General features: G+C 31.8%; 1 protein-coding gene across 3 annotated transcripts in view; it reads left to right on the forward strand.

The window, feature by feature from the left end:
- Positions 1-21,421, forward strand: part of KIF2A (kinesin family member 2A) — a 64,735-nt gene that overhangs the window by 37,274 nt on the left and 6,040 nt on the right. The window contains exons 3-19 of one of the 3 annotated variants that reach the window (XM_032472919.1): positions 104-223; positions 1,993-2,047; positions 3,236-3,358; positions 3,920-4,020; positions 5,649-5,744; positions 7,424-7,478; positions 7,863-8,025; positions 10,140-10,230; positions 10,330-10,393; positions 10,945-11,036; positions 11,411-11,553; positions 11,876-12,080; positions 13,056-13,166; positions 14,183-14,250; positions 17,314-17,427; positions 18,321-18,471; positions 21,133-21,234. In XM_032472919.1, the coding sequence (XP_032328810.1) occupies positions 104-223; positions 1,993-2,047; positions 3,236-3,358; positions 3,920-4,020; positions 5,649-5,744; positions 7,424-7,478; positions 7,863-8,025; positions 10,140-10,230; positions 10,330-10,393; positions 10,945-11,036; positions 11,411-11,553; positions 11,876-12,080; positions 13,056-13,166; positions 14,183-14,250; positions 17,314-17,427; positions 18,321-18,471; positions 21,133-21,234 (1,854 nt within the window). The remainder of the gene's footprint in view (positions 1-103; positions 224-1,992; positions 2,048-3,235; positions 3,359-3,919; positions 4,021-5,648; positions 5,745-7,423; positions 7,479-7,862; positions 8,026-10,139; positions 10,231-10,329; positions 10,394-10,944; positions 11,037-11,410; positions 11,554-11,875; positions 12,081-13,055; positions 13,167-14,182; positions 14,251-17,313; positions 17,428-18,320; positions 18,472-21,132; positions 21,235-21,421) is intronic. The other 2 variants (XM_032472907.1, XM_032472914.1) reach the window with 2 other exon arrangements.

Raw genomic sequence — 21,421 nt, forward strand, 5'->3', positions numbered from 1 at the left:
GGCTGAAATTGTTTAACATTTCATAAACAACATACATTTAATTGAAAAATGAAAGGTTAATTGTCAAAATGTGCTCTCAAAATATATGCATCTTTAAAAACAGATTGACCTGGAAAGCATCTTTTCACTTAACCCTGACCTTGTACCTGATGAAGAAATTGAACCCAGTCCAGAAACACCCCCACCTCCAACCTCTTCAGCCAAAGTAAACAAAATTGTAAAGGTTAGTGATGCAAATTCAGAGCAGGGTTTGTGTGTGTGTATTTTGGTTTGAAATGGACAGGCTGTGAAGAATATGTTTATGTATCAGTTTGTTTTTTTTAAAAACCCTTAATTCTTTCTGTCATCTACACATATTCAAAGATTGAAAGTTGTCTAATTTATAGTTTTGACATTAGGTAAGATCTTAGAAATTACATGCCTGATCAGGATTGTTTTCTGAGACTAAGTTTCTTAGGAGACATGGGTCAAAGCCATTTTGCTTATTAGCATTTATTGAATGAATCCATATAACTTGGAAGGCATGTTATTTTTATTATTTTAAAAGATAATTCCTGTTTTTTTCTATCAAAATGTCTCACTGTTAAAACTTTGTATCAAAATACAATTCTTTTTAAAATCAAGTAGTCCCTCAAAGTTAAGTCTGTAGTTTTTTTGTATTCAGAAATTCCTCTACATTGTTTTTATCTTCTAAAAAAATAAATGTGACATGACTATAGCCCTATAGGAATTTGTTATCTTACAGGAAAGACATACATAAGCATTTAAATATAACATGATAGAAACTCAATAATATCAACAAAACATTGCTTTTTAAACCATGCATATGAACTTAGAGTAGATTTTCGATTCATTTAATTTCAGCATATTGAGAGTCACTGCTTAGAAAGATCATTCATTAATACTTGTAAACAGACTGTTTTTCATATTTGGCTTTTCAACCTTCAAGGATCTTCGCAGTTTATCTTTCTTGGTATATCATGAAAAACTTCTGCTGTGCATTAGAATCACTTGGGAATTTTTTATAATACTGATTCCTAGGCCCACTCCCAAGCATTCAGTTTTATTTTCTCTAACGGGAAGCCCTAGAATAGCTTTTTAATAATATCCATCTGATTTGAATGTGCAGTTAGCATTGAGAACCGTTGTATTATTTGCTACCTTTTTAGAAAAAGTTTTTTGGAGGGCGGGTAATTAGATTTATTTATTCATTATTTATATTTATTTATATTTAACGGAGGTACTGGGAATTGAACCCAGAACCTCGTGCGTGCTAAGCACATACTCTACCACTGAGCTTTACCCTCCCTTCTTAATACCTTTTTTTTGAATAAAATGAAGTCTTGGTAAATAAATAATAGGACCAAAAATTTGCTGTCCTAATCTATGCTGTGTTGAAGTCTTTGAAAGTCTAGTGAAACCTTTTAATAAACCTGACAGTGTGCATTTTATAGTAGTTTGATGTTTCAGTTTAAATGAGCTGTAAGTTGTCTAAAACTAGTATTTTATTAATTAAATTCGACATTCAAAGATGAAATGTATGGTTTTGGCAGGATAGTATGATAATTAAAAAACATACACTTTAATGGGATTACTTAACCTCTCTGCTTCAGTTTCCTCATCTATGAAACCAGGATAACAATAATAATGATCTCATAACATTGTTGTGAAGATTAAATGTATTAATACAGTCCTTAGAACAATGCCTGGTTAAAGTTCTTAGAGCAGTGCCTGTTCATATTAATTCCTGAATATTTTGGGGCAGTGGTAGGATACTCATAGAAAGAAACTTAGATATTGATTGCATTAGTGGTAATTCATAGAAGGTTATTTACACTTTTTTTTTCCATTTATTTTTTCCTTCTTTTCTATTTAGTTTTATATTATTGTGTGTCTAACTACTGTTTGTTTAATTAAAAAAGCTGATTATGATAGACATATATATATGAGGAGTAAAGAGAGAAAGTGAAATGAACATTTTCTGTTTTGTAGAATCGACGGACTGTGGCTTCTGTTAAGAATGATCCTCCTCCAAGAGATAATAGAGGTAAAAATAAAAATTTACCTATTAATTTTGCCTACGGCCCTGACAAGGTGAATCAAAAGTAAACATTAGCCTTGACATTATTTATTTAAACTTTACATGGCTGATTTTAAGATCGGTATATTGATTTCCCAACACAACAGTGCCAGTGATACCAAAAAATGATTTATAAAGGTATGTGATGAATATGAAATTGCACGATATATGTAATTTTAATTCATCCTATTTAACCAGTAATTTTGCAGATTTGAAGAGAATATTATGAGAAAGAAAGGAATGGGGAGGAAGTCCGTTAATTGATTTCAAAAGGGTAAATTTAATCATTGTGACATTTTTACATGATTTTCTGGCTGACAGATTTTCAGAAAGGGTCATGGGTTACTTTGGAGTTAGCTGAAGACAAGTTGGACCAGGTATAAATTGTAGTTAATTGCAGGTCTCTCATATGTTTTCAGCTGGGTGATATAAAGTATAGTTAATTTCTTTTCTACTATTCAGCAATTCAGAATGGTCCTTCCTAATAGTGATGTTTCTCTGCATGTATGGATGGTGAGACAGGACGGGCATAGGTATTGGAGAGGAGATTGAAGGTAGAGGGAGAATCCAGCACTTGAAGCACTATCCTTTGAGCCTTGTGAAAATTTATATTTCTTTGTAAAATGTGGTATTTATATTTAACTTAATATTCCTTTATAGACTTTTGTAACTTTCATAGTGGGAAATTCTCCGTTCAGGATTTGCATATTTGAGGAGCAAAGAATGGAATTTGGAATACAGGGAGGGTTGAAGGACTTAAGTTTTTACTTTCTGTATTTCTGAATTGTGTAAGTTTTAAAAAATGAGAATGCATATAAAATACATATTTTGCACACTTTTGATTTTTAAATGATTATTTAAAATCAAGCTTGGCTTTGGTTGTTATATAAATTACTCAGATTGAGTTTTGTAGCTACAGTTACATTGGTAAAACCTAAGTCTGCACATGTTACTTGGAAAACCTCTTAGTTTGTCAGTTTACTGAACAGAATTGATTATTATATATTTTGTTTATACACACATAAGTAGAGAACCTGGCAGTTTACTAATGCAACTTTTAAGGATCAATTCTTTTTAGATATCTCTGTTCCTCTTACCAGGGTTTAACTTTACTAATTTTTTGTTCTGAATTTTAAAATTTTGTGTCACTTACAGTGGTTGGTTCTGCACGTGCACGGCCTAGTCAACTTCCTGAACAGTCGTCTTCTGCACAACAGAATGGTAGTGTTTCAGATATATCTCCAGTTCAAGCTGCAAAAAAGGAATTTGGACCCCCTTGTATGTAAATCATATATCAAGGATTCAGTCATTTTAGGCATACATGTATTCTCTCTTGGTCCACCTTATAAGTCCCCAAATGGTAAAGAGTATAATTTTTAATTGCAAACTTGATTGCAGATTTTTACCACTGTGGAAAACTTTTTTGCTTGTTAGTTTAGTTTGTTATTTTGGAGAAAAAAATTTATAAATATAAAACTATAACAGTGTTTCAGTTGCTTTGGATTTAAAATTCTGGCCAGATAATAATTTGACAGATGTTGTAGAAGAAATTCTTAGGCTTCTTGATCCTTTCCAATTCAAAGATCTTTGATTCCAAACCAAGAGATGACATGTATCAATTTGTTAGAGTCATTTTTCTTGACTCTTATTTGTGTATTGTCCTGTTCCTAGTTTTGTTAAAGCAGCTCATAAGTAAAGTTTACATATTTGGTATAGGCATGTTTTGTCACTGTGTACCTTTTTTGGTATATGTGGTAAAATTTGACATAAAAATTTTTTGTGTAAATACAGTACTCTAAAAAGGAAACTATACTTCTATAGCTCATCTATTTCTTTCAGCACGTAGAAAATCTAATTGTGTGAAAGAAGTAGAGAAATTACAGGAAAAACGAGAAAAAAGGAGACTTCAACAGCAAGAACTTAGAGAAAAAAGAGCCCAGGTTTGTAAAAGAAACATATTTTGTTTATGCACCAAGGATTTGACTGTGCCAGTGAAAGTGATTAGCTTATGAAAAAGTAATTAGGCATTCATTTAAAGATTTCAGTATAATTCCTTAAACTGATATTAAGAAATAACTAACAGATGCTTGGGAAAATAAGTTATCTATCATAACAGATTTTTACTCCATGTGCTTTTCAAGTTTTAGTGGATATGAGTTAGTCCTAAATCTTAGTCCATTTTAAATAATAAGCCACTGTGTTACAGAATTCTAATGGATGTATTATGACATCAAGAATAATAAGATTTTGATATTTTAAAAACATCTAAAAATACATTCAGAAGAATATCCAATTAAAATGCATGGTTATACTATAAATTTTATTATTGTTTTTCCATGATTAATAAGTTCAACATATCACAATGAAAGAGTGGAAATTCCTTGTGTTTTGATTTATACTACATGTTGAGAATGTAGCTCTGTAGTGCCGCTCTCATGTTCCCTTAGGGGGTAGCAAAACTTTATTAGCAGTGGAAAAATTGTGTAGAAGACTGGTCTTCTATCTCTTTATGGGTCTTCACATGTTAAAAATTCTGCTGTTGTAAACATAATTCCTCCATTGTACTTGTATTGTGTCTATTATATTCTCAGAACTTGTTTCCTGTAATAAAACATCAGGATTGTTTTCTTACTTAGGAGTATGTTCAAATGCCCTTAATCATAAAGATGTAGTGCCGTGGAACTGTGGAATCAGTATAATATTCAACCTAAATAAATCAGCTTGTATCTGAAAGTGACCTGAGAATGACCAGTTGGGTTTTGAAAAATAATAAAACAAATAGATCTACTGGTACTTAACACATGCCACCTACTGTTTTCTGTGGGTACTTCATAATATTTTTACGTCTCTGTGACCTCTTAATTCTTACTTTATATTCTGCTTCTCAGTTGACATAGTTGGTATTATTCCTTAGAAGGCAGTTTTGAAGCAAAAAAGTAGATTACAGTCAGTATTCAATAATTTGAATTTTAAAGATTTTTTAAATTATCTTGCCTTCTGATTCCTTTAAATTCTGTGTCCTACTATCCTATTGGGGCAGTTTTATACCATATCTTAGTTTTTTTTTATAGAGTCAATAAAAATAGTAAGTGAACGTAAAAGAATCCATATTTCTGCTTTGTTAAAACACGGAATTCGGATTTGGGGAGAAGAATATGATTAAATCTGTTTTTCCTAAGAATTTACACTTTTCTAGAGTTTTTTTATTCATGTTTGGGTTGAGCAGTATTTCTCTTCTGCTCAATTTTCTAGGATAATTAAGTTATGTATATAACAAATGAATTTTTGAAATAGGTTAAGTGTGGCTTTAATAAGGAGTGTTTCATTTGGAGCTAACAATGCATTTAGACTAAAGAATTGTTTTTAATATGAAAGCGATTCCTGGGTATATTATTAATCCTGAACTCAAACTATATCATATCTCCAGTTAAAGTTTGGGCTTGGCTGTGACAAAGGGCACAATCTGTTAGTTTTAATTTTAATTTTCAAACCATGTGTAACATAAATGCAGCAAATACCACAGTATTATAATTATAATAAATGATGAATTCCCTTTGTCTTCTTACAGGATGTTGATGCTACAAACCCAAATTATGAAATTATGTGTATGATCAGAGACTTTAGAGGAAGTTTGGATTATAGACCATTAACAACAGCAGATCCTGTAAGATTCTTTAAACCATTGGTCTGGAACTTTTTATGCTATAAATAAAAATATGTTTGATAGCCACTGAATTATTACTGTATTTAACTCTATAATTTTTCCTCTCTTTATGGGTGTTCATTTTCCATATTTTACAAAGGAAAATCAAGAAAATGATCCACCTTTACACTTATCTCCCGTAACTTGACATATTAGACATGCTTCCCCAAAATATACCCATTTCAATGCACAGCCTCCATGTCCTTGGTAGTGCAGAGCAACAGTCAAGGAGTGATGTCAGAAGATGCAGCTTCCTTTCTGACCATCACTTAGACGTTTATCTCAATCCCAAGCTTATATCCTCTTTGACATGGGCTATAGATCCCAGTATCATTCCAGTTTACTACTAGTTAATTTGTTATTTTTAAATAAATGTTATTCTGGCTTTTAGCAGTAAGTAATGGTTGTTGAGAACTGCTATAGACCAGAAATCTAGTGCTTGAAAAATGTTCTACTATCTTATTATACAACTTCTTTCCTATTGAAGAATGAGTATTTGTTGGATAGAAAAAATACTTTTGTAATTTGTATATATGAAAAATAATCCATCTGATGTAACATATACAGAATGTATTGTGTATTGGGTGCACACACACAAACACAAAATACATTTGTGTTGGGCAGATGTATAGGATTTGGTAGAGTAGTTTTTAATATTTGCAACTCATACATTTTAGTCCTTGCTGTTCCTCCATTTGTTTAACGCACTATATCTGAGTTCATATTTTGGGGCAGGGATTGGCAAACTTTTTCAGAAAAGGGCCTGATATTTTTGGCTTTGTGACCCATATGGTCTTTGTTACAGCTGCTCAATTCTGCCTTTGCAGCATGAAAAGCAGCCATAGACAATACATTAATGAATGGGTGCGACTGTTTCAGTGAAACTTCACAAAAGCAGGTAGTGGGCTGGATTAGGCTTTCAGGCCATCCTTTGCCAATTCCTGCTTTATGTTAAATATCATTACAAAGCAAGTATTGGGAATGCAAATTGTATGAAAAAATATTTATGTCAGAATTGGCATATTATAAAACTGTTTAAATTATTTTGGTTAATAATCTTCTGTCGGAAGGGTATATAGCTCAAGTGGTAGAGCACATGCTTAGCATACACAAGGTCCTGGGTTCAATCCCCAGTACCTCCTCTAAAAAATAAATAAATAAACAAACCTAATTGCCTCCCCTTCCAAAAAAAATGTTTTTAAATAATAATCTTCTGGGATTCATGTTTCTTATATATAGCTAGTTAACTTTGCTAACAACTTTCCCTATAATCAACCTGAAAATATGCTACTTGGTGGGAAATTTTACTTTTGTTGTATACAGCACATCTTGAAATGAATAAGACACCTTCTTAACATGAACCTAATTGCTACTAAGAATGATAGTGCTGTCTATGAAGTTATTTCTTAATGGTTTACCATATGACAAAATAAGCAAGTTTCAATTATACTTAGAATTTTTGAAGTAATTGTGTCTAATGACTATTAAACTTTGTGCAAAGTAATTTGTTTCTTAAGCTTACTTATCCTGTTTATGCTTTGCATAAATTTCTAAAACCTCAGGAGGAAATATTGCATAATTGACTTTTCAGTGTTTTATATACCATTGATAATCACTGAAAAAAAATATTTTACTTTTAGATTGATGAACATAGGATATGTGTTTGTGTGAGAAAACGACCACTCAATAAAAAAGGTATGCTTATTGAGCTCTAATTAAGGGTTGATTTTTGTCCTATTTGTAATTTATTTTAATAATAGCTGAAATCAGATTGGTTTAGAAGAGTTTAGTGTAAATCATTTCTATTGTACCTAACCATTATGCAGATTTCTGTGGTTAGGTGTGTTGATTTGTTATTGCTCTGTGAATGTTTGCCATTCCTCTGGGCTTCACAGAAATCTTGATTTTTTTTTCCTCTGTTGTTGAAATATTGTTATTGAATGGCATATTTGTGGGATATTTATATTTACAGGGACTTAACTACTTTTATCTAAATTCTTAACTACTTAAAATAATTTTTGTGCAGTAATTCAAATGCTTTGCAGATTACTGGGCATTGGTTTTCATTTATTCTTTCAGAAACTCAAATGAAAGATCTTGATGTAATCACAATCCCTAGTAAAGATGTTGTGATGGTACATGAACCAAAACAAAAAGTAGATTTAACAAGGTACCTAGAAAACCAAACATTTCGTTTTGATTATGCCTTTGATGACTCAGCTCCTAATGAAATGGTTTACAGGTAGGTAAATGTGTTTTAAATTAGAATTTTGTTCTTATACTGTGTGTTCATCACCACTCCACATCTTACATTGATCTTGACCTCTCTCCAGAGGTTTAATGTTCTTTTTTTGCCTTGAGTTTAAACAAAGAAGAATATGTAATAAACACTACAATGAATATTCATACTTGTTCTTGTTAATGCTCCCCAAATCAGTTTTCATTGCTGATTAACTTATATACTATCTAACACTATGAATGGATAAGAAATTTCTAGAAAATGTTGACATTTTCTGTACCTCTAAAAATGGCATGTGGTTAGTGTAAAGGACTTTTATTTTTTACTTTTTAATCTGTGCACTAGTGAAAAGATTTGAAATATCTGTTATACATTAGTCACTTATTTGTCTTAAGTCTTTATTTAGCATGTACGACCACTTAAGGGAAAACATTTTCTGTAAATCTGCTTGCATTTGTATAATTTTATCACCTTTTTAAACTTTGGAATAGTTTTAGTACATGAAATTCTTGTATGTCCCCTTATTCAACTTCCAAACAACTCATACTTACATGTATTATACATGGGTGCCCCAAATTTTTATCCAAATTTAGATTTTCATACATATTTTGTGAACATTTACTTTTAATTATTTAATAGGTCAGTGTTAACAGCATTGCTGTTTCCTTCTATTTAGAACTGTCTTTTGACAGTTGAATGCTATGTTTCATTGGCCTTTTATTTGTGTAAATATGACTGGAAAACAAAGTTAAAGAGTTAAGAGTGCTAAGAATTAAAGATGTTATAAATAAAATACTAATAAGACAACTCTATTAGTCTTAAGCGAGTAAACTGGGAGTACGGTTGTAAAGAAAAAGAACATATGAATGCTAGGTAGAAATATTGTCAAGAATTTATTTTAAAAGAGGATTATAAATTGTATTTTTTACCTTTCTGAGAATAGAATCCTCTCCTGCCCCCTCACTACCTTCTCTCCTTTCACTCTTGTCTCATAAAATGTCTGACTTTTATAATCATTTTCAAGAAATCATTATAAATGAAGGTATGTTTCTGTGTGTGTACAGATTTAGTAAACATTTGGTGTTTCATTTTCATCCTGTATTTGTGCTTCTTAACTCTATCAATATTTATTCTATCGCCTTTCTCTTATCCTTAACTTTTATGTATTGAAGAGTTAAGCCTTTTTTGGCCTGATCAGTCTGCAGACTCATTTCTAGTTCTGTTTGACTAGAGCTTTTTTTTGCTGCTTTTGTTCTGTACTCCAATCGTGCCTTTTTAAATAACAATCAACAGAGCTGTATAAAGTGTTCAACGTATATTATTTTGAAGCCTGTCTAAGAAGTAGATTTGTTTTCTATCATACTTTTTAGGGCTGTGCTCAGTGAAGTATTTCTTGTCCCTCTGTATCTTTTTGTTTTACCTCTAGCAGTGATTATACCAATATGTAATTTTTTGGCATCCTTTTACTGAATCAAGACTGTCAATTTAGAACTCAGTGTCTTATAAACATAATTTGTGTTTACTTATTCACATTTGAGTCAATGTACTTGTTTTCTACTTGTTTAGATGGTCTAACGTAATGTGTTTGTAGGATTCTTTTTTCCTCTCACCTTTTCTCTATTGAGATTACCACTCTTGATTCTGTTCTTGTTGAAACTTTTGATACCTTTGTTGAGTTGGGTTGTTTTTGTTTGTGAGGTTTCTTTTGTTTGTTTGCTTGTTTGTTTTTGAGTTTCATCATATATGTCTGTCTTTCTTGTCTGGCTAATATTATCATCTTTTGTCATTATTTTTGAAAACTTTCCTGTTGTGTCCTATGTATGTCTTTAGCTCAGTTGCTGTCAGTTGTTTTTCTCCTGTCCATTATTGTGATCATTGTTTTTTTGGATTATTGCTTGAAAATATGTTTTAAAGAGCTTTAAGCTATTCTAGGATAGGTGTATTTAAAATTTTCAACAAATCAGTAGGCTCAACTGTGACCTCACAGTTGAGCCCACTGATTTTTTAAAAATCTTGGTGTAAGATTTGCTTGTTAATAACACTTGATATTACTTTTATTTCTTATTTGTTTAATTTAAATGTTAACAGTACATTCTGACGTGCATTTTATTTTTAAGGTTTACAGCTAGACCATTAGTGGAAACTATATTTGAAAGGGGAATGGCTACATGCTTTGCTTATGGGCAGACTGGAAGTGGAAAAACTCATGTAAGTAATTCATTACAGTTATGTCCTGGTATGAAGCTGGTTTATTTTCCTTATAGCTTAATTCTAAGACCTAAATTCTTTTTTCTTTTTAAAATATAGACAATGGGAGGTGACTTTTCAGGAAAGAACCAAGATTGTTCTAAAGGAATTTATGCATTAGCAGGTAGTAGGTCCTTTTTGAATTTCATTTGTAATATTCTTCTTGAATATTATTCAGGTGACTTGGAAGTAAGATTTGGAAGTTTCATCCAGAATTTAAGGGTAACCATAATGCTATACTTAAAATGTATTATGTCAGTTTTTGCTTATCTGACTGCTTAAGAACTATGTTTTTTGGGCAGGAATCTTAATTGTGTCATTGTAATCTGGCACATTGTGGGAGCTTAGTGTTTGTTGTCAAATAACTGATTTGTTGGAAATTTCCATTTGGTATGATTATGAGAGTGACCTTATTATGACCGTCTATAATTTTAAGCTGTTTGTAAAGTAGTAGTAGTCTTTTGTTGAATATGAAGGAGAGTGACATCTAAACCTTAAATGTAGAAAAACTATTACTACTTTTAAATTGTTTACTTTAATCTTCATTTTTATTATTGATATTATCATTCTAAGTAAATATTAAACTGAGTCCTCTAAAAATAGAAAACTTGAATTGCTTTTTAAAAACAGTATTTGTTAAATCTTAATAAGTTTTCTCTATGAAATTTTTGACAGCTCGAGATGTTTTTTTAATGCTAAAGAAGCCAAACTATAAGAAGTTGGAACTTCAAGTGTATGCAACCTTTTTTGAAATTTATAGTGGAAAGGTAAGTGGAAACTTAAAAATAATTTTTTTTAGTTTTTTGAATTGTGGTTAAAAGATATGTAATGTGAAATTTATCATTTTAACCATTTTTAAGTGTACAAATTCAGCAAAATTAAGTACATTCACATAGTTGTGCAACCATTGTCTCCACATAATTGCTATATGTATTTGGAATAGTATGTTAAAATTTTGTGTATGAGTTTTTTTAAAAGATTCCCTTTGAAACTCTTTAACTTCAGTATTGAGCATTATTGTCCTAATAATAATTATTTAAATTACTAGAATTCTCTGAAGTAGTTTTCAGACTCTAAATGACTTTTTTATTGAACAATCCCTTTTTTTTTAAGCTAGTTTTTTTAATTTGATTTTTTTAAGGTGTTTGACTTGCTAAATAGGAAAACAAAATTAAGAGTGCTCGAAGATGGAAAACAGCAGGTTCAAGTGGTGGGATTACAGGAACGGGAGGTCAAATGTGTTGAAGATGTACTGAAACTCATTGACATAGGCAACAGTTGCAGGTAACTCTCATTTTAGTTAAGAAAGGGGAACTTAATTTCATAATCAGTTTTAGATACTTCGGGTATAGCATAAAATCAAAGCAAGTTTGTTACTCATTGTGTCTTAGAGGTAAAAATCATTGTTCATAAAAACTTTCAGTGTGTGCCAGATTAAACTGTATGAATTTCGTTATGTTTAAGTGTTAACGCAAAATGTCTCTCCTTTAATGTTTAAAAGATGAAAACTAGATTTTTAAAATTCTTTGTTTTCTAAATGAAAATACTGTTTGAACATATAAATTGAACTTTTTAACCTATCAGAATTTCCTTAATCACTTTGTAGAACATCCGGTCAAACATCTGCTAATGCACATTCATCTCGGAGCCATGCAGTGTTTCAGATTATTCTTAGAAGAAAGGGAAAACTACATGGCAAATTTTCTCTTATTGATTTGGCTGGAAATGAAAGAGGAGCTGATACTTCCAGTGCAGACAGGCAAACCAGGCTTGAAGGTGCTGAAATTAATAAAAGCCTTTTAGCACTCAAGGTAAATAAAATGCATTTAATTGTGAAAGTCTTTCAGTTGTGACTCTAATGTTATTTATTCAGCTGTAAACTGGTAGTACTTGTTTTGTGTAGTTAGTAAGTTATCAAAATTTAGTCATTTGTATTTGCAGTTATAGATTTATATTGCACCCAGGAAAATTTTTTATGTATATTAATTACTCTTTTTAGGGTGGATAAAGATTTCTTAGTTGGCAGGCCAATTCTGAGACTCCAGAGGGCTTTAGTCTTTTTTCTTTGAGGAGAGCAAGGAACCACAAAACTAAGCTAAGAAAGTTTCTGTGAAAAATGTGGAAAAAGTTAGTCCAGTATAATGTCTCTTCCTTGACTAGAAAAGCAAAGGTTGGCAGCACTGCAAGAAAGCATCCTGTATTTTTTCTTTTGTGGTACCTTTTTGCAGTTATCCTACTGCCTGTCACTGCTAAACGTTACTCATAATCTCCAGAACAATCTTTTGGAATAATAAAGTAGTTTGTTGGTTTTGGTTTTAGTTTTAGTTTTTGTTATTAATTTCATTTGCTTGAATTAAGGTTTATGGGAACATCTTTACTATGCTATCAACCTCTTAGTAGAATTTTAAGAGCTGATCAGGTCTTAAATGTTAGGGTTATAGTAAGAGATCTTTTAAATATGTTCTTTAAGATTACTCTTTATAAACAACAAAGTCCTACTGTATAGCACAGGGAACTATATTCAGTAGCTTGTAATAACTTATAATGAAAAAGAATATATATATAATTTATTTGTATATGTATGTGTGTGTGTGTGTGTGTGTGTGTGTGTGTGTGTGTGTGTGTGTGTGTGTGTGTGTGTGTGTGTGTGTATGGATAAATGAATCACTATGCTGTATACCAGGGACTAACACAGCATTGTAAATCAACTATACTTCAAACAAACAAACAAAAAGATTACTCTTTATAAGAAGCCTAATCTGTGAAACTTGCTTTTAAATTTTCAGGAGTGCATCAGAGCCTTAGGTAGAAATAAACCTCATACTCCTTTCCGAGCAAGTAAACTCACTCAGGTGTTAAGAGATTCATTCATAGGTGAAAACTCTCGTACCTGCATGGTAAGTTTATGTTTGTTTTGTTTTAATCCTAAGTGAATTATTATATAGTATCTATGGGAAAACTATAAAATACATTAATGACAGTCATTTAAATTCTTTTATTGTGAGAGATACAGTGACACTCAGTATGTAGTTTCTGCCAGTCTGATAGAATAATATTGCAGTGTAAATGCATTCTACTAATTCCAGCATCTGAGTCTTCTTGAGGTTGATTTCCATTGATTACTGTTTTCCTTGAGTATTGGTCACACTTTTCTATTTCTTTGTTTGTCTAGTAATTTGGGATTATATAATTTTCATTATGAATATCTTATAGACACTTTGGATTCTGTTATGTTCTTCTAAAGATTATTGATTTTTTTGTTGTTGTTTTAGGAAGAAGTTAATATAGCTGAACTTGTCTCCCTTGCTGTGGGCAGCACCTGACATTGAAATCTCTGTTTAGCTCTTTTAGACTTAGCTTTGTTTCTTGAAGTCAACTTTGTATACTTTTAGTTCAGCGGTCAGCCAGAGATGTGGGTAGTATATATGTAGAATTTGAGTTTCTCTCTCTGTGGTGATTTCTTTTCTGGGACCAACTTCACTTCCCAGCTGCTGTGGTGCTCACTTCTAAACTCTGCCCTTTAGTTTATTAACCAGTGAAATTCCAGGTTACTAAGGAAGTTTTAGTTCTATGTGATAGCAACAGGGTTTGCCCTTAGGCAAAAAAAAAGTTATTAGAAGAGGGGGTTACACAGTCACTCAGTGTTACTCCCTTCTTTTAGGTGTTGACCTCCATTTTCTGCCTGATGTTTGATCATTTTCTGGTGCTGTCAGAGTTGTTTATATTTTAACTGGAGTTTATAATTACTGTCTGATTATGGGTATAAGGTAGTGAATTATTGTGGAGTTTAGATCCTAATAAATCTTTTTTTTAGATAAGCATATTAACATTAGACCTTAATGAGCTATATGTCAATATTACTGTCATCATCATTTATAACATTTTCTTTATCTTTTGCATTTTTCCCTCATAGATTGCCACAATCTCTCCAGGAATGGCATCCTGTGAAAATACTCTCAATACATTAAGATATGCAAATAGGTATGAGAAATGATTATTTATCTTGAAATTTGAGGGGAGTATATCAATAAATGGTTTAATTTAATATCTGATAGGGTAAATTTTATTACATTGTTGAGTTTTCAAAAAAATTTGCATGTTATTTGTTGAGATACTAAGAATTGTTTTGTTATGTTCTAAAAATAATTGGGAATCTGTTGTATAATCTGGGAAGACCAGTTACATTTTTATTAGAGTTGGTATTTCTATCCTAGGACAGGATTATATTTTTCCATTTAACCAAGTTATATTTCATAATATTTGACTACATTTAAATCATGCAAATTCTTCCTGTTATATTAAGACACCAAAGTAAGTGAGTATCAGGAGCCAGTCTGTATTTCTTAAATTGTTTTGCTATATGCTGAAAATTATTTCTGATATTGAATGTTACACCTGGGAAACCTAGGGTTTAAGTAGTAATAGCACAGTTCTTCCTGGTGTCCTGCATGGGTTATATTGTATTACTCTTGGCAATAGTGTTACACACTTCAGTAGACAATTGGATTATTACATATGAAAGAACAAAAAGCATTATAGACAAAGCAATTTATTCCTTATAATTATGAAATGCCCTCGGAATTTGGGGTTGTGATGGGCATTTTTATATTTGTTCCAGAGATTTGTCCCCATTGCTCTTGTTTTGAATGACTATATATATAGTCTTAAATTTTTGTTACTACATACTGCATTTGTGATTTTAACTTGGAGATAAAATCCTCTTTGTATTCCATTTCTAGTATAAAGATTCTCTTAATTTTGCTAATAAACACAAGGATTTGTACTATATTTTGTTTTAATAATTATGGAAATTTTATTTTTAATCTTTTGTTAAAATAGGAAATGCATATGCATGCAGAAAAGTACCCAAAACATAAGTGAATAATTTAATAAATGCTTATAAAGTGAAAATTCCTATCGTACACTGAGAAATAGATTTCCAGTCCCCCAGAAAATTCCCAATATGTCCCTTCTTGATCACGAATCCTGAATAACATGCCTAAATCCATTCATCTCTACACCAAGGTAGCCATTGTCCTGATTTGTGTGGGAAAATTTTCGTATTTTTTTCTCTCTCTTTTTAAAAATAGTTTTACTACCTATGAATGTATCCCTGAACAATATAGGTAGCTGTATTTGAACTTCACATAAATGAGATCATACCCTTTATTCTTTTATATCTTGCTTGTGCTTCAACTAAAAAGATTTTTAAAAATCATACTAAGAACTGTTGGAAAGTGTAAACTTGTTGACCTTTCACACAAAGATACTAAATGACTTTTTAAAATGTAATGGAACTTTATTTTAAAATTTAATCCCCTTTAAACTTTGAATTAGAGATCCTAGCTACAAACCTTTAGAGTACTTTTAATCAATTTCTGTAATGAACATTTTTGATATTGTGGCATTTTTATCATTAAGTTAAAATGCTTTTTATTTCATAATCGTTCATGGGAGAGATGAGGAATAGCTTTGTATAGTAGAATATTACCATGTTGTAGAATTAAAACCCTCCAGGTCTTCAGACTTCTGGCTGCAAAGGAATCCCCCTAATGTGAAAATACTGTGTCTGGCCATTCCTCTAGTTCATTTTAGGTCCAAGTAAAACATTGTAATTTATTATCATGTAATGTGATTCATTTGCAACCATCTGGGACAAATAATTATGTCTTTTATTTCCATATCTCTAGGAATGAAGATTTTCAACCTTGCTTGATAACTCATTTGAGGAATATAATTCCTGCATATAGTATAGTTTATCTTGGGCAAGTGGGTTTCAAATAGAGGGAAAATGTGGGGCTAATAGAGTGTCTAAATTAGGAGATTCTGAAAGAAATAGATAAGAAATGGGGTTGGGAGTAAAAAGAGTTAGGTCAGTATTAGAAATTCAGGCTTGTCAGCTTGTGCGTAGGTAAGCTTTCCAAAGTGACTATAAAAGATAAAGGGCAGATGAATCCTGTATTGAACCTTTGAAAGCAGGCATTACCAACAGGTCAAAGAAAGATTCCAAGTGGAAGAAATTATTAGTTAGATCTATATGACTACTTTTGACATATAAAAACAGTAATTTCATTTAGTTCATTACCTAAGAGAAGTAATGAGAAAAACAGAAAATATGATTAGATTATTGAAGTGTTTAAATTACTTAAGGTTTGTACTCAATGCTAGGTTTGAACCTCAGTTATACCACATTCTGACTGAATGAACTTGGATGAGATTCTTTTTTGCTCTGAACCAATTTCTCATCTGTAAAGTGGTGATAACAATATCACAAGATTGTCATAATGATTAAATAATATAATGCCTATAAATTACTAATCATAATATCTGACATATAGGAAGTACTTAATAAATACTGCCTACTGTTATGAAATGGAATTGCCCCCAAGAGGACATAGGAAATCACAAAAATTGGGTCAGGAAAACTGTGATTTGGTTAAACATAACTACTGGAGACATTAGCAAAAGGTATTTAAATTCCATTGCTAAAGGCTTTTCTTCACCAAGGTTCTTCATCTGAATCACCAAACACAGAAAATTATTTGAGTAACTTTTTTCTGTTTGTTCCAAGGATACTTCATAGCTAATCCCATTCTAGGTACATAGGAAAGAAGTTAATTCATTATAAACAATGGATGTCATTAGGACTTAATTCTCTTATGTTCTGTTTGGAAAGACGGCAAGAATGTTGAAGACTCACTAATACTAATAAACAGAATATTCATGGTATTGACTACACAAGAAAATTAGATTGAGTGGTCATGTAGTTAAATAAGGGACATTTCAAATTTATGTGATTGTCTAGTTAAACTTCTGGAAAGGATCATGAAAAAAGGAGACTATAGAGTAGTGAATAAGTAGACAGAGAAGTTTGAAAACCTCTTCACATTGATTATTTTTAAAATACTCTATAAATACATTGTCACAACAGTGTTGATCCTTTTCTAAACAAATTAAACTGAGTACTAAATGAAGACTTGAGATGTGCATTGCTGTCTTTACAAGAACATTTTCTTTTAATTTGTTGCTGTTTTGGTGCTGCAGAGTAAAGGAGTTTGGAATTAGTCCATCAGACATTCCCTTCTCACAGGGTAGTGGCAGTCGCCCTGATCTCTCTCCTTCTTATGAGTATGACGACTTTTCTCCTTCGATTACCAGGTCCACTTCATTCTATACATAAGATGTTTATTTAACAGTTTCTTTTGGATTGTGCTATGTACAGATATTTCATTTATACTTCTTTTGTCCTGAGCCATTTTATTTTTCATTTTCATTTCATTTGGCAGGTGGTGGTTGTACTGCATGATCTTCATTTTTATGTACTTTATTATTTGCTGTAAAATGTTGATTTACAATTCAGGCTTCCTATTTCCCCTCATATTTTTAAGGATGATGTCATCTTTGCATGTTTACCATTGAAAGATAAACTGTCTTATTTAAAATGAGAAGCTTACCTTCCTTCTGTATGCTCTTGTAAACTCCCTTGTCTGCAAGGAAATCATAAGGATCCTCTTGACTTAGAAAAATATATGCTCTCCCAAATGTGTATATTTAAGTATAATGGGTGAACTTTATGATAGAACTATACATCTTATAATCTTTATAGATTAGAAATATAATGTTATATGTAGCTATTTTAATTGAGCATTATAACTGCCAGATCTGCAAAGTGTATTAAACTCTGATTTTTGGCAGTGATCCATGTATTGATCTGGGTACCATTGTTAGCATTTTCTTGTCCATATAATTCAAGTGCAACAATGGTCTCTTAATTATTTTGAAACACTGAATCTATATACTTGTTGATTCTCATTTGTTATGTAAAGTAATTACATTTGAAGTAATTGTAAACTTATACCTAAGTAAATTCCTAAGGTTAAACAGCTAAACATCCCTTTAGTATTTCCACAGATTTCAGTTAGATTTGATCTGGAAAGCTGACATCATCAGTATCAGTGTTAATTGAAGTACCTTGTATTGACTAGGTTGATATTTTCTTGTTCCTTTGCATTAGCCTTTGTTAATTTTAGATGCCCCTTATGTGTTTATAGGGTGAAAGAACTGACTGTGGATCCAACTGCTGCTGGTGATGTACGTCCAATAATGCATCATCCACCAAATCAAATTGATGACTTAGAGGCTCAGTGGGGTGTGGGGAGTTCCCCTCAGAGGGATGACCTCAAACTTCTTTGTGAACAAAATGTGAGTGACTTAATTTGGTTGTAATTATCTAATCTTAGTCATTTCATCCATAGTAGTATAGGTGGAAACTACCTAAATCGGCTTAGCAAACTACAGCCTATCGGCCTCCCATCTATTTAAAAATAAAGTTTCATTGAAACATGGCCATGCTTATTTAGAATAGAAGTGACAAAGACTATGGCTCAGAGCCCAAAATATGTGCTGAAGTTTGCTGACCCCTGATCTAAACTATTTTTTTCAGATTTTATACTGATATTAAAATCTGGGGATTTTTTTAAAGTAATGTAGGGAAAAAATAAATTTAAGAATTGTACATACAATGTATCATATATAGAGAGCTTAGAAACAAGATTAACTGTGGATACATGCATATATATTAAAAGAATGCATGAACTATATCAAAAATCAAACATGGCAAAATACTGACATTTGTTAAGTCTGGTTGCTTTCTATATTTTTAAAGTGTTTGGTGATATTTCATAATTTAAAATTTTGATTCCCCCATTATTCAAAAATAATAGGTGCCCATTGCATAAGGACAAAGAGGTATAAAGAAATAAAAAAGCACAAGTAATACACATTTTCACAGTTATTTCACTTATATTGAGTGATATATATAGTTTTGTGTCATTCTTTTCTCTGTAAGAATCCTTAAGTAGCATTTTTTCAAAATGATAAAAGGTAGCACTTATTCGTTGATATCACCTAAATTTATTGCTAGCTGCAATGAGATGTTCTTTGGAAACAGTATACTTAAGTTGATGTTTTTAATAGCAGTCTTCAAAGTCCAAAATATTCTAGAGTAGCAAACGTTTATACTACTTTTTGTTAATGTTTCAAATTACTCTCTAATAATAAAGCAGTTCTCAACCAGGAGTGACTTGTGTGGCCCCTCCTCCCACCCCCAGGAGATGTATGGAGACATTTTTGGTTGTCACAGCTGGGGTGCTGCTGCTAGCGTTGTAGCTGCACATCATGCAATGCATAGGGACAGCCTTCCTCCTCCCAAAAATGTCTGTAGTATTGAAGTTGAGAAACCTGGTTTTTGAACTATTGAAGATAAAGAACTACAAATGAGATCCTGACCTTAGTCTACCCCTGTCTTCAAAAGATTTGAGGGAAACCACAGTTGCTTTTAAAATCCTTAAAGCAAACCTTGCATTGCTCCTAGATACAGCGCCTACCAAAAACATGGAAAACTAGAATAAGATAGCCACTCCCTGTAGCAGATCTCTTCCATTGTATTTTTGCAGCTGTTGTGTCTCTACAGGTCCTTACTACGGAGAAGTTGGCTAGGTGACCAGAACTAATCTGGAGGCTTTAAAGCGTGACATCATGAGTTCTTGCAGCCTCCTCCATATTTGAGAGAGTGTAAATTTCTTTCAACTTTTCCTTCCCCAGGGGACTATCTTGAGATGGTTCAGCATTAGTAGCATTTAGTTGAGTATTGGTGCATGTATACATATTCTTACTGCTATAGTAAGTTTTAATAAGGTAGATTAAAATGGGTTAGTGTTAAGGACATTCCTGGAGATAAAAGTAATACAGGTAGACAAACTAGAGGGTAATCAAGTACGTTAGAACAGAAGTAGCTGTATAGGCAAAAATGGTATTCTGAGTGGGGTGCGTGGAAGTGATAGGAACTTGCATAATATCTTGAAGCAAAGGAAAGACAGAGGCATTTTGGTCTTGACAGGGAAGTGGCAGATAAAAAGAGTAAAGGTGTTTATCAGAAAGAGAGAGAATATGAGAGAATCATGCCTGTGTGTCTTGATAAAATGTCTCTACTCAGAAAATAAAAGGTTCTTTGGCCAACTTGATTATATAAACTTTCAGAGATGATAGTTTATTGATGAAAGAGTCAAATGTCTACGTGTAACAGACTTAATTTAACCAAAATATACACATATATTTAGAATTGTGTACTTTATTTGAAAAATGTCGCGTTTCCTACTGACAGTTCATAAAACAATTATAAATGAACTTCTATCTCACTAACATCACTTTTTGAGGAAATAAATCATTAGACATTGGAGTTGGGAAGGAAGTTCAAAAAAGAAAGCAAGGCCATAGAGGTTTGACTTGATGTAAGACCAAAATATGTGTTGTATATGTAGATGGGTTTTTTGTTGATGAAGTTGTGAATTGTCAAAGTCTATATAAAAATCGGTAAGCAAATTCTATAAATGCAGCTCAGAAATTAAGATGTACTAAGAGTTGAGACCTTCAGAACACTAATTTGATAGTCACAATCACGAAAGATACTATGTTTACATCTCTCTTCTAGGTGAAAAGTAAATAATACTGAGGAAATACATCAGTATATTTGTAGCCTGCGATAAATGTATTTTCGGAAAGTTGCAGTATTCCAAAAGAGACTGCTTTTTCAGGGTAATTCTGCAATAAACCTTGGGCTAAATGGAAACTATCCCTTACTGATACGCTTAAAGTTTGGGTTGTCTTATTGAGTGTGACATTAAATACTTTTGCCCCATAAAAAGAAATTGTAGCTTTGCCTTTCATACTATATTTTAGTAGTGTTTAACATCCCAAGCTTCCTCAATTTCTAAATGGCATTTTTTGTAAATGACATAGAAAAACTACTTTTTACAACATTTAAAAATATAAACTTTATATTATAATTTTTAAATTATTTTCAAGGAAGAAGAGGTTTCTCCACAATTGTTTACTTTCCATGAAGCTGTCTCACAAATGGTAGAAATGGAAGAACAAGTTGTAGAAGATCACAGGGCAGTGTTCCAGGTAAAGTAAGACAGAAACTTCCATCACGTTTCTTTAGAGAAATTAACAACTTTTCATAATTCTTTGAATATCACATTAAATCTAAAAAAAAACACTTGTTTATGTATATGTATTTGTAGGATATATGACATGTCAAATTTTGCATAGAATGACTGGTGGCTACAAACCTCTCTGTAGCTGTGGTGAA

Source organism: Camelus ferus, chromosome 3 (genome assembly GCF_009834535.1).
Source record: "Camelus ferus isolate YT-003-E chromosome 3, BCGSAC_Cfer_1.0, whole genome shotgun sequence".
NCBI lineage: Eukaryota > Metazoa > Chordata > Mammalia > Artiodactyla > Camelidae > Camelus > Camelus ferus.